We start from the raw sequence: 16,811 nt of genomic DNA on the forward strand, positions 1-16,811 counted from the left end.
TTAAGTACTTTTAAGAAATACAGTTGGCCTGACTTGTTTCTCTTTAGTTTTGTGTAGTTTTTTTTTTTCTTTTCTCTCTTTCTCTGTTTCTTTCTTGTTGTTTGATTTCCTTTTTTTTTTTTTTTTGTCTTACCTCCTCCTCTCTTCTGTACCCTTAATTGACCTTGTCTTGGTATAAAAAAATAATTGAATGGAACATACTAGATTTTATTTTTAAAAATCACTTATAAATTAGACTGCCTTTTACTTATGTATGACCCTTAGATCCTTGAGGATCGGTGACTGGATAGAATTAAGCTGATAGAATTTAACTGTAGAAAACCTATGAAAGTGTTCACTTCCATTTTAGGCTGATGACATACTTGTATTTAATGTTAATTATATTCTTAGATACAATTAAACTTTTTTTTTAAGATTTTATTTATTTATTTGACAGAGATCACAGGTAGGCAGAGAGGCAAGCAGAGAGAGAGAGGGGAGGAATCAGGCTCCCCGCCGAGCAGAGAGCCCGACGCGGGGCTCGATCCCAGGCCCCTGGGATCATGACCTGAGCTGAAGGCAGAGGCTTCAACCCACTGAGCCACCCAGGCGCCCCATATTTTTATATAATTAAATATAAATGTAGTGACCCCCAAATTTTCATTTTTACTAAAAATGTTTTTAAAATACACTCACTGGTTTCTTGAAACATCTTGAAGCATTCTGTTTTAATGAATGTATTTTATAATAAAGTTAATGGATAAATATGTCAACTTAATTAAATTCAGAACTCACAATGAAATCTTATTTCACATGAAAATTTTAGTGTTACATACTAACTGGGTTTATCTGTGGCATGGAGTTTTTTTTAGTCTTTAAAAATTCTTTTTTTTTTTTTTTTAAAGATTTTATTTCTTTGAGAAACAGTAAGAGAGTAGGAGTGGGGGGTTGGGAGGGGAGGCAGAAGCAGACTCCCCACTGACCAGAGAGCCCAATGCAGGTGGATCCAGGGACTCCAGAATCATGACCTGAGGTGAAGACAGTCGCTTAACCCAACTGAACCACCCAAGCACCCCTGGTCTATAAAAATTCTGTTTTATAGCAACCATGTCAAAAAAATCAGTTATAATCATAAAGTTTTACCATAATGAAGTAATGACCATAAAGTTTCAGATTTAACGAAAAAGCAAGCAACTTGATTTAAGAAATACTGAACTCTTTTAAGTAAAAAATTCTATTTCTTATAAATATACTCCCTCAAGAAAGAGTGAGTGGTAGGGTAAAGATTAAGACTATCCCTAATTGGTAATTTGGACTCTGAAATACAGATACCTAGAGGAGTGCTTCTCAGTCCTGTCTGTGCTTAAATTCCCTAGAGAGTTTTTAGGAATTTCAGTGCTGGAGGCCTGCCTCAGCCCAGAGTCTGTGGGTCTGAGCCCCAGGCATCAGTGCTTTTTAGAAGATCAACATAATTGTGCAGCCATGATTAAGAACCACTTAAGTACATCGTGAAGTGTTGTGTTTTTATTATATTTCTAAGTTTGGATATTTGTGACAGTGCTGCATTGATTTATTTTTTACTGTGGTAAAAAAAAAACAACAAAATGTACTATTTCATCATTTTTAATTGTGTAGTTCAGTATTGTTAAGTATATTCATATAGTTGTAAAACATATCTCCAGAACTTTTCATCTTGCAAAATTAAAACTCTGTAACTTTTTTTTTTTTTTAGTAAGAGAGATTACACATGAGTAGTAGGAGGGGTAGAGGGTGGTCAGTAGATGACCTGCTGAGCATTGAGCCTGACTTGGGCCTTAGTCTCAGGACCCCAAGATCATGACCTGAGCTGATGTCAGACACTTAACTAAGCCATCCAGGCTTCCCAATAATTTCTTTAAAAATTTGTAACAATTTAATATCAGCTCCCTCTACCGCACCTCTCCCAGTCCCTGGTTAACCACCGTTTTACTTCTGGTGTCTGTGCTTTGATTACTTTAGTTACCTTTGTAAGTAGAATTATATCATATTCACCTTTTTGTGACTGGCTTATTTAACTTAGCATGAAGTTCTCAAGGATCATCCATGTTGTAGCATGTCCCAAGATTTTTTCCCTTTTAAGAGTGAATAATAGTCCATTGCATGGATATACCACATTTTGTTTATTCATCTGTTGGTGGACATTGGGATTACTTCCTCTTCTTGGTCTTGTGAATAGCACTGCTATGAACGTGGGGGTGCATATGCATATCACTTGAAGACCCTCCTTTCAGTTTTTTTGTCTACATACCCAGAAGTGGAATAGCTGGATCATATATGGTAGGTAGTTCTGTTTTTAACTTTGACGAGCTTCCAGATTGTTTTCCATAGAAGTTGTACCATTTTACAGTCCTTTCAGTAGCGCACAAAGGTTCCATTCTCTCCATATCCTCACCAGTAGTATTTTCTGGGTTTGTTGGTTTGTTTGTTTTTAATAGTAATTATTCTGATGGGTATGAGGCAATACCACATTGTAGTTTTGATTTGCATGTCTCTGATGATTAGTTGGGTACATTTTCATGTGTTTGTTGGGCTTTGTATGTCATCTTTGGATAAATGTCTGTTTAAGTCCTTTACCCACTTTGTAATAGGATTATTTGATTTTTTTATTGTTGAGTTGCAAGAATTCTGTAAATATTCTGGATATTAACCCCTTATCAGATACATGATTTGCAAATATTTTCTTGCATTATGTAGGTTGCCTTTTCACTCTGTTGATTCTTTCTTTTGATGCATAAAATATTAGGTTTAATGTAGTTGCAGTTGTTTCTTTTTGTTGTCTGTACCTTGGTGTCATATCCAGTAAATCCTTGCCAAGCCCAGTGTCTTCAAGCTTATCCCCTTTGTTTTCTTCTAGGGGTTTTATAGTTTTGGGTCTTACATTAGGATCTTTAATCCATTTTGAGTTACATAGTAATTGTCCAGCTTCATTCTTTTGCAGTGGACATGAGTTTTCCCAGCACTGTTTGTTGAAGAGACTGTCCATTTCTCACTGAGTGATCTTGGCACTCTGGTTTAACGAACATTTGGCCTGTTCTGTGAAGGTTTGTTTTTGGCCCTTTTTGCTCAGTTGCATTGCCTATATGCCTATATGTCTGTCGTTATGGTAGTACCACACTGTTTAGATTACTGTAGCTTTATAAATTATTTTGAAGTGAGGAAGTGTGACACTTCAAACTTTGTTCTTTTTCAAAATTGTTTTGGCTTTTGGGAGTCCCTTGAGATTTCATACGAATTTTAGGATGAATTTTTCTCTCTCTGCAAAAAATTATTGCGATTTGAGAGGAATTGTATTGAAATCTAGAAAATTTTGATAGCTGGACATCTTAACAATATTAAGTCTTTGAATCCACAAAAATGGGGGCGCCTGGGTGGCTCAGTGGGTTAAGCCTCTGCCTTCGGCTCAGGTCATGATCTCAGGGTCTTGGGATCGAGGCCTGCATCGGGCTCTCTGCTCAGCAGGGAGCCTGCTTCCCTCTCTCTCTCTCTGCCTGCCTCTCTGCCTACTTGTGATCTCTGTCAGATAAACAAATAAAAAAAATCTTTGAATCGACAAACATGGGGATCTTTCTACTTGCGTCTTTAATTTCTTTCAGCCATGTTTTGTAGATTTCAGGGTATAAGTCTTTCACCTTCTTCTTTAGGTTTATTCCTAAGTATTTTATTTTTTGTTGATACTGCAAATGGAATTGTTTTCTTAATTTCCTTTTTAGGTTCATTGTTAGTATATAAAAATGCTACTTATTTTTGTATTTTAATTTTTGAATCCTATAACTTGGCTAAAGTCATTCTAATTGTTTGTTTGTTTTGTTGAATTCTTAGGGTTTCCTACATAAAAGATCATGTCATCTGTAGTCAGATTATTTTACTTCTTCCTTTCCAATTTGGATGCCTTTTCTTTTTTTTTTTTCCTTGCCCAAATACTAAATTGTTTTTAATAGAAAATACAAACTACTTTTTAAAAAGGAGTAGTTGATGCAGATTCAGGTAGGCCATGGTGAAAAGTTCAGAATCTACTCTTTGAAGTCAGAGGGAAAAGCATTGGAGCATTTTAACCTGAGAGAAGATGTGATATTGTAAGAGTGGATGCAGAAAACTAGCAGAGTGGTACAAAGTGGTCTGATGGATAAATGACAGGCTGGGAGGAATGGATGAATGGCAGGAGTAGAGATGGAGAAAAGTGAATGGGATGGAGTATTTAGGCATTAGAAGTGAGAGTTAGGTGGTAGATTGAATGTGTGGGTGAGAAGAAGTCACAAGAGAGCATTTTAAGGCCACTCTTAGGTTCTTGGCTTGAACATGACTAAGTGAATTGAGATAATAGATACTGTGGTATAGAGATGTTTGTATGCAGAATTTGAGACGCTTGCTAAATAGCTAGTTCAGAGATGGTACAGAGGAGATTGTGTGCAAATCTGGCCATGGAAATACATGCCCAGGAAATAAATTGACTCCACTTTGAAGGAAGTCCAGGACCTAGTTAGTCTAAGCTTTGGTGCATAGGACATGTTCATTGAATATTTGTGTAATGATTGGTCACAAAAATTGAATTTAGATATTGTAATATGTTTAAAGCTAATTATCTTTAATGTAGAAACTAGTACTTTTCAATACTATGTAAGTGACATTCTATGAGAAGAAGCCATTCTTTCTTAATTGAACTGGCTAAATTAAATTGAACTGGCTAAATTACTGATTTACATTGTCATTTTATGTCATCCAGCTCTCTTGATAGACTCTAATGTGGTAAAACCTGTGTTTCTGTTCAAGTGCATAAATAGAGAAAATAGATTAAAAGCCTGCACACAAGTAAAATTCAGGATATTTTTATTTTTCTGGGATGGGAGTGGGAAAAGCAGGGTAGGGAATGAGGTATGATGTGACTAGCTACTCAGGGATAAATATAAAACTTTTTTCATAAGTCTAGCAAGCCCAAAAACAGGTAGTCTTTGATGTGATATTATAACACTGTAAGAAAAAGCATGTCCTGGATTGGAGAGAAGTAGAGAAAGATAGAAGGAATGGGAAATGGAAAGCAGTGAAGGAGAAATGAAAAAAAGGCCAGGGAGAGTAAGCATTCAGCAGGTTCTGAATTGAGTATTAGAATGTAATCTACTTTTGATCCATTTGAATCCTGAGCTTCAGAATACATGATTAGTTTCCTTTAAAAGTTAATGCTACTTCACAGCTCTTGACTGCTTTAAGTGCCATTCTAATCCGAAGTAGACACACTTAATGTGAATATGTTCTTCTTATCCCACCACTGTATTAAGCTGGAAGTTAGAAGACCCATTATTCTGGTCCTGGTTCTGTCATTAACCGGCTTTATGACCCTATGAAGTTAACTTACTTTCTTTGAGCCTCAGTTTACTCATCTGCCAAATGATGGAGCTGGACAAAATGATCTGTAAAGTCCCTTCTGCTCTAAGATTCTATATTTCTTTGGAATGAATCAGTTTTCCCCTAAGTGTGGCAGTGGTTTCCCATCATTAGAAAAATAAAAGTCTGTGTTTTTGAAATTTTATGTTAGCATATATTCTCCTGTATATTAGCACAGAAATTATTTTGCACAGTCTGTCATTCTAATTTATATGTTGCTATTTGAGATTTTTAGGGACTATTTGAGATTCTATTCAGTATCATCAGTTTTATTAAATACTTGCCACCTTTAAATCATTTCTTTGCCACAATCCTCAGAATTTGTTGATTATGAATTCTAGTAGGAGTATTTTAAGTAATTCTCAAACTTTTTATTGCTGGGTTTTTCCCTTTGAGAGAATTGTATTAGGAAAGTAAAGTTGCTTTTTAAGTCTATGACTTATTTATGGCCAAAACTTTAACTTCTTTTTTTCTCAAGTTTTCATTTAGAATCTTTCTTGGTTTTGATTTGACAGTGAACTGAAGGGTGAAATGAGATTTGTGATATAATTGTGCAAGGGGGATCATGTGATACTAAAAAAGAAAAGTTAATAACCTGTATATGTAAGACATTACTGTCAGAGGCACCACAGAGTTATGCATTTAGTTTTATTTATCTGTGTTCAGTCTTTATACTTTTTGATTTAATGTGGCAGAGAGTAGAATAAAGTCTGGCAGGTACAAAGGTCTAGACTTCAAGAAAAGGATAGAATTTGGGATCCTGTGTTAAAATACTTATACGTTCATGGTTTTAATACTGAGGAGCCATGATTATACTGTCTCATAGAAGAATCTTTTCACAGTGGAATACAGTGCTGTTAAATCTAAAAAATAAAAGTACGAGCAGGTAGCAAAGGATATTTAAAGAAGGAAGAACATCTCTCACTCTCCATCTTTTAACCTACAAATTACTTATTAGATGTATCTTCCAGTCTGTTCATAAGTAGAGAAGTTGTGTGTTTTATTTAGAGTATTTAAAATTTTATTACTAAAAACCTTCCACAGGTTTCAGGCTAGCTATCACCAAGTAAATTTTTAAACATGATTTTCTTATTCTCGTAAAGAAAACAGGGAAGAGTTTAAATTTGCACTTGTTAAAATTTAAAGTCTCACTCAGAAACACAAAAAATAAAAATTTTATTTGTAGTTGATCGAACAAGCAGGAGGAAATTCAGAATAGAAATGTATTATATGTAAGTGGTTCTTAAGCAAATGTTGAGGTTTACTGGTCGATGTTTTAAAAATTACAAATCTACAGAAATTTCAGTAGACCTCCCCCCCTTATTTATTTTTCTGTAGATACTTAATTTGTTCTAAAATATCTATTAGACTTCACCTTTATAAAATAAAAAATACATCATCAGTATTGAACACAATTTTAGTTGAATCTCATCTAGAATATCCAGTGGTTAACAGTGTAAGTGTGTAATGCCCCAACACTGCAGATCTCCAGGAATGCAAACTTCTTATATTCAAGAATAAATGCTGTGGGGAAAAGAATTTAGTGTAATTTTAATAGCATGGGCTATTAGAATTCAGTGCAAAATTATTTTTACCATAAGGAAATTAATTCACCTCATTCTAAATGGTACTCTCAGGGGTAAAAATATTTAATACAACTTTTAAAAGTTAGCAATATGATTTCCTTTTGCTTATAAAGTCAAGTATTTTATAGTAGCATGATAGTTATAGAGAATTGCAAAGCAAAAAAAAAAAAAAAATTAGTTCCTGTGCTTTAAAAAAGATATTCCGAGTATTTGTATTGCAAATGAATTATTACCAAATGTTAATAATCTATTATGTCTTGTTTTTTAAAGTGAATGAATTTTTAGCTTTTGAGGGTCCCATCTTGTTGGATATGAGAATTAAACATCTAATCAAAACCAATCAGTTAAGTCAAGCAACTGCTCTAGCAAAGCTGTGTTCTGATCATCCAGAGATTGGTACAAAAGGTAGTTTTAAGCAAACTTACCTTGTTTGTCTTTGTACATCATCACCAAATGAAAAGTTAATCGAAGAGGTGAGTATGTTTTCTTTTGTTAGTAATTATTTTTAAAAATGAAGAAGTTAATTTTCAATTAGATTAGAATATCTTTGACTTCTCTTAGATAGTGAGGGACTGTTGTCAATCTTAAATTTTAGTATGCTCTGGGGTAGTGATTCTAAGCAGCTTTTCAGAGTTATATGTAAACTGATTTCATCTAGCTTCTTTTTAAATTGAATTTTTACTGCTAAGGTTGAATTATGGGATGGTGGAGGTGGCTTAATTGAGTAGGATGTTTTTATTTGTCAGCAGTTGGACCTTTAGTTTTACCTGACTTTAGGATACTTGTAGATCTAACTGGCTAATTTAAGTAACTATAGAATTTATATGACTTCCTCCTAAAATATGTTCTCTGTTTTATACACACGCATGTGCACACACACATGCATAATGTATTCCTAGGGAGAAGTGTACACACACACACACACACACACATGTATAGATCTTTATCTATATTAAGATCAAATTTTTATTTGCATATTTAATGTAAAGTTTTATTTTCTGTGAGACATATGCTTTTTTTTTTTTTTTACTTCTAGTTTGGCATAAAGCATAGTATTCGTGCATTTGTTTTGTACTATAGAATTCTGAGATAGAATCATGGTCCAAATGGGAATTTGGATTTTGGAGAACTCATAATTCCAAAATGAAATTGGAGACAGGGTAGGAAAATTAAAAGTTGCTAAATAAGATACAGGCTATATGTATTTAAATAATTTAGATTAAAAAAACTATAATGTTTAATAGTGTTGACTGAGCATTTAATGCACACAAGTGTCTTATATCTCTAATACAAGTATCCTTCAACCTCAGAGCAATAGAGAGGAGAAGAAAATGACTAAAGGACACACTTAAAGATGTGTAACAGGAAGAATTGAGATACAAACCAAGACAAGAGAGCTTGCATTACCAGCTGTGTAGACAGATACTGTAATCAGTCTGGAAGAAGGATAGTGTCAGACAAAAAGCTGAATGCCTACATGAGGTTAGAGGTGGTAATGGTAGTGATAATTTTGTGATTTTTTTTTTTTTTTTTTTTTTTTTTTTTAAAGAAAATGAAGAGGAAAATGGTAGGCTTGGACCAAGATTAGAAATAAGGTTATTGTGGATGGTGAGGATAATGAGGGTACTGAGAAGAGTGATGTCTGGCAGTTCTTAGGCTAGACAGAGTAGAGCTAAGGGTTGTAGCCTAGGAAATTATATCATTAGTTTGGACATATAGAAGATTGAAGTTTTCTTATTAGTTCAGAATAGCTATGTAGACGTTAATTGGCAGACAAAGTTTCTTGAGATAGCTTTTGAATTTTAAGAGTTTTTCTAAAATTCTTAAATTATTGTGTTGCTGCTATATCTTAGATACTTTCAGCTCCTTAGTAAAGCTTTAATTATCAGTTCATTCCTTGCCCTTATGTCAGTCTATCCATCTATCTATTCTCCCTTCATCAGATTTTTATTAAGTGAATGATGTGTGCTGTCTAAACCCTGGGGGGGGGCGGGTTAAATGTAAGTTAAGGCATAAGTTTTGGCCTAAAGAAACTTAACTTCTAATAGGAAACTATCTAAATGTAGGGTCGTTAGGTTAGCTCTAAAGTCCCTGCTTGAAGTTGAAGACTACGAATTTGTAATCTGCAGGAAAAATCTGTATTTCTAACTCTTGAATAGTCAAAAGATTTTGTCGAACTGAACTTTAAGTTCCCTTTTGGTTTAATTTTTCAGATTTGAGTAGCAGCAGCCTAGCTTGCTCTGGGAGATCCTCAGGAAAATTCTCTGATATCCTATAAGATGATTTTTTTTTCTTCTTACATTAAGCAGGTAGAATTAAGGCATTCCTTGTTTCTAAGCAGAGTTCACCAAAAGTTTCTGTACCCTACTCCAGAAACAACACTAGATCTTAAAGTGCAGAACAGGACAGGATATGTGTAAGTCTACACATTCCTTGTTAAAAGTCCTCTTTTGCTTAGAGATTGTTTGGTTACTCTTTTATGTTCCTATTACAAATAATAGAAATTTTCTCTTCATTGTTCCATGTGAAGTGGGTTAAGATTGGCTGTCACCAAGGCCTGTATTTGCCCCAAGGGAAGGTAGTCACTTTGGAACAATTGCCCAAAGATATTGCCCTCTTCATAAGAGGTATATACGCTCTCTCTCTCACATTCATTTGCTTTTACCTGTCTGGTTCTTAAAAGCGTTTGTTTTTTACCCATTCATTAGTGTGTGGTAGGAAGAGATATTGGAGAGAGTCAACTGGCCTGAATTCTGTGGTCCTTTTGAGGAAATCCTTGTTCAGGGAAGCCAGTAAGCAAGGAATCCACTAGGATTTTCAGGATCCTTTCATTGTTATAGAAATAGCAGCTAGCACTGGTAGATGGCTGAGGAATGGGGCTAAGAGAGATGAGTGTTTCTCTGGAAGGCTTCTCTGGAAGGAAAACCTTGGCCCGTGTTCTTGGTATAGGTATAAAACAAAGTGAGCAGTGTTTTAGTATTTTAGAACTGTTTAGAGCCAGTATAGCTCTTAGTTTTGTCCTTAAAATAAACACAGAATTTAAAAAATAAATCCTCTTTCTCTCTAACCATCCCTTCTCCATTTAATACTCCCCAAGTAATCATTCAGTTTGAAATTTGATACATAACCTGATCCTTTTCTATGCATATGCATATATTTTTATATGCTCCAAACATACATATGCACACCCTGCCTGCTGTTCACTTTTCCCCACTTATTATGGACGTCCTTTCATATCATTCCATGTAAATCAGCCTCATTCTTTCTCATGGCTGCATAATTCCATAGTATGGATTTGTGATATCTTTGGTCAGACTAGATGACATTTAAATGGTTTCCTTATTATATACATCCTTTCGTTCTTGTCATTGGTTCGCTGGTAGGGCAAATTTCTGGAAACAGTTGCTGGATTAAGGAGTCTACATGTTTTAAATTAATTTATAGAGCCATGTTACCATCCAAAAAAGATTATGCCAGTTTAGGCTCCCATAAACAGTATATGAAATTTCCTCTTTACAAACACTGGAGATTATTTGTCTTTTAAAATTTTTGCTTGCCCAAGAGTTAAAAAATAGTAGCTCATGATTTGATTTTATGTTTTTTCAGTATGATAGGGTTACCATTTAAGTTTTGTGTTTTGTTTTTGTTTTTGTTTTTAAAGATGTATTTATTTTAGAGAGAGGGCGGGTGGGAGGGAGGGGCAGGAGGAAAGAATCTTCAAGCACACTCCTTGCCTAGCAGGGAGGTGGAGGTGGGAGGTGGAGGGCCAGGGGCTCTGTCCCAGGACCCATGAGATCATGACCTGAGTTGAAATGAAGAGTTGAAACCAAGAGTCCTGTGCTCAACTAATTGAGCCACACAGGCACCTTCTAACTTCTTTTTTAGTTGGAAAGCAATTTTATGTAAGGAAGACTTCTTAAAATGTGATTAAAGCCAATACATTTTAAAAGTACACTTGGCAATTGTATATAGAATACTGTTGAAGTGTTCTGTGCTTTTTGAATACCTGGCATAAAGAGCCATATTAAAATATAAAAATCATTATTCACATTCTTAAAATGATTTTTGTTTTACAGAGGGAGTTAGCATAATATGTCTTTAACAAACAGATCATTCTGACTTTGAATTTTTTTTTTTTTTTTTTTTAGATTTTATTTATTTGTCAGAGAGAGAGGGAGAGAGAGCGAGCACAGGCAGACAGAATGGCAGGCAGAGGCAGAGGGAGAAGCAGGCTCCCCGCCGAGCAATGAGCCCGATGTGGGACTCGATCCCAGGACGCTAGGATCATGACCTGAGCCGAAGGCAGCTGCTTAACCAACTGAGCCACCCAGGCGTCCCTGACTTTGAAAATTTATTCACAGTTCTAAATTTTCTGGTGTTTAAATTTTTGCTCATTTTTCAAAGCAATAGAGAAAAGATACCTATACTATATAGTCATTAGGTATATAATGGTAATTCCTACTTTGTGCTGCCTTGCATTAAAAAAATAATTCTTGTTCATTGATAGCTATATTTGACTTGTACTTTCATGGTTTGAATTCAGCCATCCATTAGTTTAAATACGGTTTCGATTTTCCCTGTCATTCTCTTTTGTGTCCTGTTTTTTTTTTCGAGAGGACCATCTAGTGGCAAATCAGGGAAATGAAAGCTATGGAAGTACACACTAAAAATTGTTTTCCTCGCATACCTTTAAAAAGTGAGGTTTTCTGTATTACTGAATATGGCAAATGTTTCAGTTTGATATGTTGTATATATGTGAAATAAACATATTGAGGCTATTTTAATACAAATATATATGTATTTCTAATTACTAAGTGCAAGCTAATGTAGGTAATGTCATTGGGGAAATGAATTTCCATATATATATGTGTGTGTGTGTGTGTGTGTGTGTGTGTGTGTGTGTATAATGTACACATTTTGCATCATTTGAGCATTCAACAAGATTAGCTTAGGTTTTAGAACAAAAACAGCAAAAGATCAGATTCAAAACAAATCATGCTCTCAGGATATAAGATTTTTTTATTAAAGCAGAACGTGTAAAGGGTCAATATTTAGCAATAAAAGGCCCCAGTATGCTTATGCATGGAGAGTTCTGGAAGGAGCAGACTTTGAAGCTGTACCTGGGTTAAAATCTTGACTGCCACTAATTAAGTAAGCGTGTAATTTTGAGCAAGTAACTTAACCTCTCTGAACCTTATTTCTAGAAAGTTAGTAGTAATATCTACCAGGCAAGCTGTTGTGCTGGTTAGCAGTGCTATTTCTGAAGAAGCTGGCACTAATAAATAAATAGTAGCTGCCATTATTGTTATTATTAACATGAAAAAATAAAACTTACAGGATAACTTCTAACATTTGTCTGCATGTCTGTAACGGGGTAATTGTTTAAAGTTAACACAGCTTGCAATAAAAGATAATGTGATGAAATAGAAAGAGCTTGAGTGTTTAATGCCAGTTAGACAAAATTTGATTTATAGCTCTACTGCTTAATTAACTGTTGCAATTTGGGCAATTAACATAATTTCTTTGAACGCCACATTCATTGTTTATAAAATGTTAATGATAATACCTACCTAGTAGGAAATTTATGATTAAATAATAAAATATGTCTGATAATGCACTTAACAATGTAGAATATTTGAAAATATTCATTGTATGATTATATATTGATCAGCCCTTTTTTTTATTTAAGTGGGGTCACTTAAAGATTTGTTAGAAAGAGATGAAAGAATAATGGAAAGAGCACTGCATCAGGGAATTCCAAGACATAGGTTTCAGTTTTAACTCAGCCACTAACTTCATCATTCCTGTAAGAAGTCATTGTTGTTAAATACACAGACTCAGAGTTGGGTCTTGTCTTGTTTTAGAGTTTTCTCGCCCAACTTAATGTATAAAATGGAACCTCAGAATCTATCCTCATGCAACCTTTATCCTCCTCAAAGATCAGTCTCAAGAGTATCCTCATTTAGACATTGTTCAGTCCCGAACACATTACATTTTACATACATGCACGCACATACGCGCGCGCGCGCGCGCACACACACACACACACACACACACACACTTTTCCTTTACTCAAAAGTTGATCAGGACAGACAGAAGATCAGCAGGGAGGGGCATGGTTATCTCTGGTGCATGGGTGCCAGTTGTCTGTATTGGTCTTCATTTTTTTTTTTTCCATTTATCTTTTTTTTTTGTGGAACACCAGTGATTTGTGATTATATGCTATATCCTTGTCTTACAAATGCTTATAGAGATCTGTTTACATATTAAATCATTGTAATGTGGTAATTAATTTTTCAAAAAATAAGTAATAGATAATACATGTGTAATTAAATGAAGAAGTTGCCTTCATCTAGGTTATACTTATGCATGCATGACTGTTGACAGGCTTTGAGATGGAATGAATTTATATGAAAAGAAAAATAATGGAGATTTATAGAACACTGAGGTGAGCTTAATTTAAAGGTAGTATAACTAAATAAAATGTTTCATAGTATACTTTTTCCCCCTCAGATGAATAGACACTTTATTAATGTATATCCAGCATACCTTCCTGTGTCTTTCTGCTGATTTTAATGGTTTTTAAATTACCAGATAAAGGGGGGAAAATACAGCTTTTCCTTTTCAGTATCGTAGTCCTGATTAATGGGTAGAGGGTACTTATAATTAGCATTAGTTATTTCAGATAAATAAGTATTTGTAAAGTTTATGAAATAGTTGGTTCTCCGACTTGGAGAAAAATTATTTCTTTACTGCAGCCCAGTAATGACAAACTAGAGATTTTACTGATAAAAAATGATCTGTAAATATCTAATGAAGATTCAAAAGTATATTATTGTATAATAAAACCATTTTATGGCATATTTTCTATATCCTTTTTTCTTTAGATTTCAGAAGTTGACTGCAAAGATGCACTAGAAATGATTTGTAACTTAGAATCTGAGGGTGATGAAAAAAGTGCTCTTGTCTTATGTACTGCGTTTTTATCACGTCAGCTCCAACAAGGAGATATGTACTGTGCTTGGTGAGTTGATTTTATTTTGTAAAGAAAAGTTTGTTAAATAAGAATACAAGATAGGTTATGAGAATTCAGAGAGCTTAAGAACATACTTTTTAATATTTTAAAATCTTATCAAAACAAAAAGCTTATAAAAGCTTATTTTCAGTTATTACATGCTGTTCAGACTGACCATGAAGTAGTTCATATTGTAACTTTAAAACTTTTTTATGTTAAGGACCACACAACTCCTTAGTATACCAGTAATGGTTGTATAATGATTAATAATGAGCAGGAAATTTTTAGATGTTAGAAGATGAAGGAAATGTTGATTTTGTCTAATGCCACAATATTTTCAGATATCTAAGCAGTCTCTGTGTATGTTTTTTCCTCTACATATTACACACTTCCAACTACATAACTAGTTCAGTCATTTATGTGTGGAAAGAAAGTTCATTTATCATTCTACTTCACTAACTTCTTGAGTGCATATTTCTTTATATGGTGCATTTTCAAGTGTGCAGAAGCCTGTTACATATAACATACAACTAATAGAGATATTGACTTCAACGGACTAAAAAAAAAATCTTAAGATCAGCTGTCTTAAATTAATGTGTTAGCTAAAACTGACAATTTATCTGGCCAGTGAACAGCATTATTAGTCTTCAGTGTTGTGTTGGTAATATTGGAAACACAAAATTCAGTTTACAACATTCAGACATTAAGAATTTTTACCAAATGACATATGACATACAAATCCCATGAATATGGGACAGGCAAGCTAAATCAGTGTGTAATTAAAGAAGAATAAAGTTCACAGTTACGAAGGTTTTCTGAGCAGTTTTGAGTTTTGTTATGAAGGGAAAATCATATATGCAGTACACAGAGGATTGATATAAAAGGTAGATAGATTATGAAGGTATAATAAAAAGCATGCATTTAACTGAGGAGAAGTAGATTTTCCATGTAATATAAATACTAGTAGTGACTTAATTCTTACATTGCTTTTAAATTCATCAAAGTCTGAATTTCATTACAACGAAGGCAATCTATTAAAAGTTCTTAAGTGAGGGGGGAATTTATGTTTAAGAAATGCTATTTAATACAAGTACTTGAGAATGCTTTGGGGTCTTAACAGTGAGGACGGTTGGGGGTAAGTGGCAGGACAGAGTTGAGCTTGAAAAGTCAACTAGAAAGCCAGTTAACAGTCCATCTGGGAAGTTAAGAAGGCTTCCTTATGGATGTAAGATGGGTTGAAATAATGTTGACACAAACAGTCTTTAGGATAATAGAAAGCAGAGGCTTTTATAGGGTCAGTGATAATGATGCATTTAATTACAAAGATGGTGAACTGGAAAGAATGTTAATCATCTTTTTCATATATTAAGTTTCAGGTTTCAGAAGAGATCAAATTGGAGAAGTCTTATAAAGAACTAGAGAGGTGAAAGTGGTCAAGACTGGAGAGACAGATTTTGAAGTCCTCAGTATATAGGTTAAAATCCAGTAAATGAGCAAGTTATTCAAGTGGGTGGTGAAAGGGCAGAGTTCCTGAGGAAATAATATTAGGAAAGGCCTGTATTGAGGAGATTACTTGGTGAAAAAAGTTGAAGAAAGGAAGAAGATTTTTGTGGAAATTAACCACAGAGGACAGAAGAGAAATAGGACTATAGGTAAAAGGGAGGAAAATTCATCGTTTCATAGGATTATTTTCTGTGAAACATACATTCTAATTGTATTTGAAATAAATTTCAAAGTTCATTTTTCAAAGTTTATTATTTCACCAATTTGACAGAAATTAGTTAAGTTACTTTCTTTTGAGTTCTTTGTCATCATTGATTATTAATATTTAATAACAAATTTTTAAATTTAAGTGACCAGTTGGTCAATTTTCAGTTTCAGGTAGAAGATAAAATTAAATGCTTTTAAAAATATGCCATTGATCTGTATAGATCAATGTGGCTCAGATACCATTTGTATAATGTGTTTAAATGAGAGGTGCTTTACTAGTAACGGGTATCGCTTCTCTCTGACATTGAAAAACATTAAAAGAATGATATCGTGATTTTATTTAGTCTCTAAAAAAATTGAAATATACTTTATATTTTAAATCTAATTTAAATTTAATTTCCACATGTAGAATTTGGAATCTAAAACCAGTTTTAATTTCAAATGTAATGACTGGACCAATATAGGCCATGATTACTACATTATTGTTCCAACTTATTTTTTATACTTTTTTTTAGGGAGCTCACTCTCTTTTGGAGTAAATTACAGCAAAGAGTAGAACCATCTATTCAAGTGTACCTAGAAAGATGTCGGCAACTTTCTCTGTTAACCAAGACAGTATATCACATTTTCTTCCTGATTAAAGTTATTAATTCAGAGGTAAGAATGATCAAGCTATTTTTTCTCAATTTAAGATGTATTAATTACCTTTAATAAAAACTATTATTTTGGCACCTCTTCCAGTGACTTCTGTTATTTCATTTAGAGTTTTGAACATTGCTTTAATTAGTCTTACAATAGGCATTTGATAACAGAAAAACTTAAAAGTACAAATGAGAGCTAGGGGCTTGCTCTTGACCTAAAGAAAAGTAATATGCATATACTGGTATTTTATCAGTTGACAATTTTTGCTCCTAGGTGTTACACTATTTTGATAATTGGCTTTATAGACATTTAAGAAAGTATAAAGAGAGATATGGAGATAGCTTCCTTTGCTAGCAGTTTGGCAGATTACATTATCTAAAAATTCTTCTACAAAATGCCCCAACATACTCGGTGAAATAAAATAAATATTTCTTTTGATATATAGCATCTAAGATTGCAGGACT

The 16,811-nt window shown here is 33.8% G+C and overlaps 1 protein-coding gene across 4 annotated transcripts in view; it reads left to right on the top strand.

Moving 5' to 3' along the window:
- ZNF292 (zinc finger protein 292) overlaps positions 1 to 16,811 on the top strand; it is a 94,958-nt gene that overhangs the window by 61,133 nt on the left and 17,014 nt on the right. For 2 of the 4 annotated variants that reach the window (XM_047732399.1, XM_047732400.1), the window contains 3 exons: positions 7,251 to 7,453; positions 13,868 to 14,004; positions 16,221 to 16,362. In XM_047732399.1, the coding sequence (XP_047588355.1) occupies positions 7,251 to 7,453; positions 13,868 to 14,004; positions 16,221 to 16,362 (482 nt within the window). Of the gene's footprint in view, positions 1 to 7,250; positions 7,454 to 13,373; positions 13,429 to 13,867; positions 14,005 to 16,220; positions 16,363 to 16,811 lie in introns of those variants that run through there. The other 2 variants (XM_047732401.1, XM_047732402.1) reach the window with 2 other exon arrangements.

The sequence above is a fragment of the Lutra lutra genome, chromosome 6, assembly GCF_902655055.1.
Source record: "Lutra lutra chromosome 6, mLutLut1.2, whole genome shotgun sequence".
NCBI lineage: Eukaryota > Metazoa > Chordata > Mammalia > Carnivora > Mustelidae > Lutra > Lutra lutra.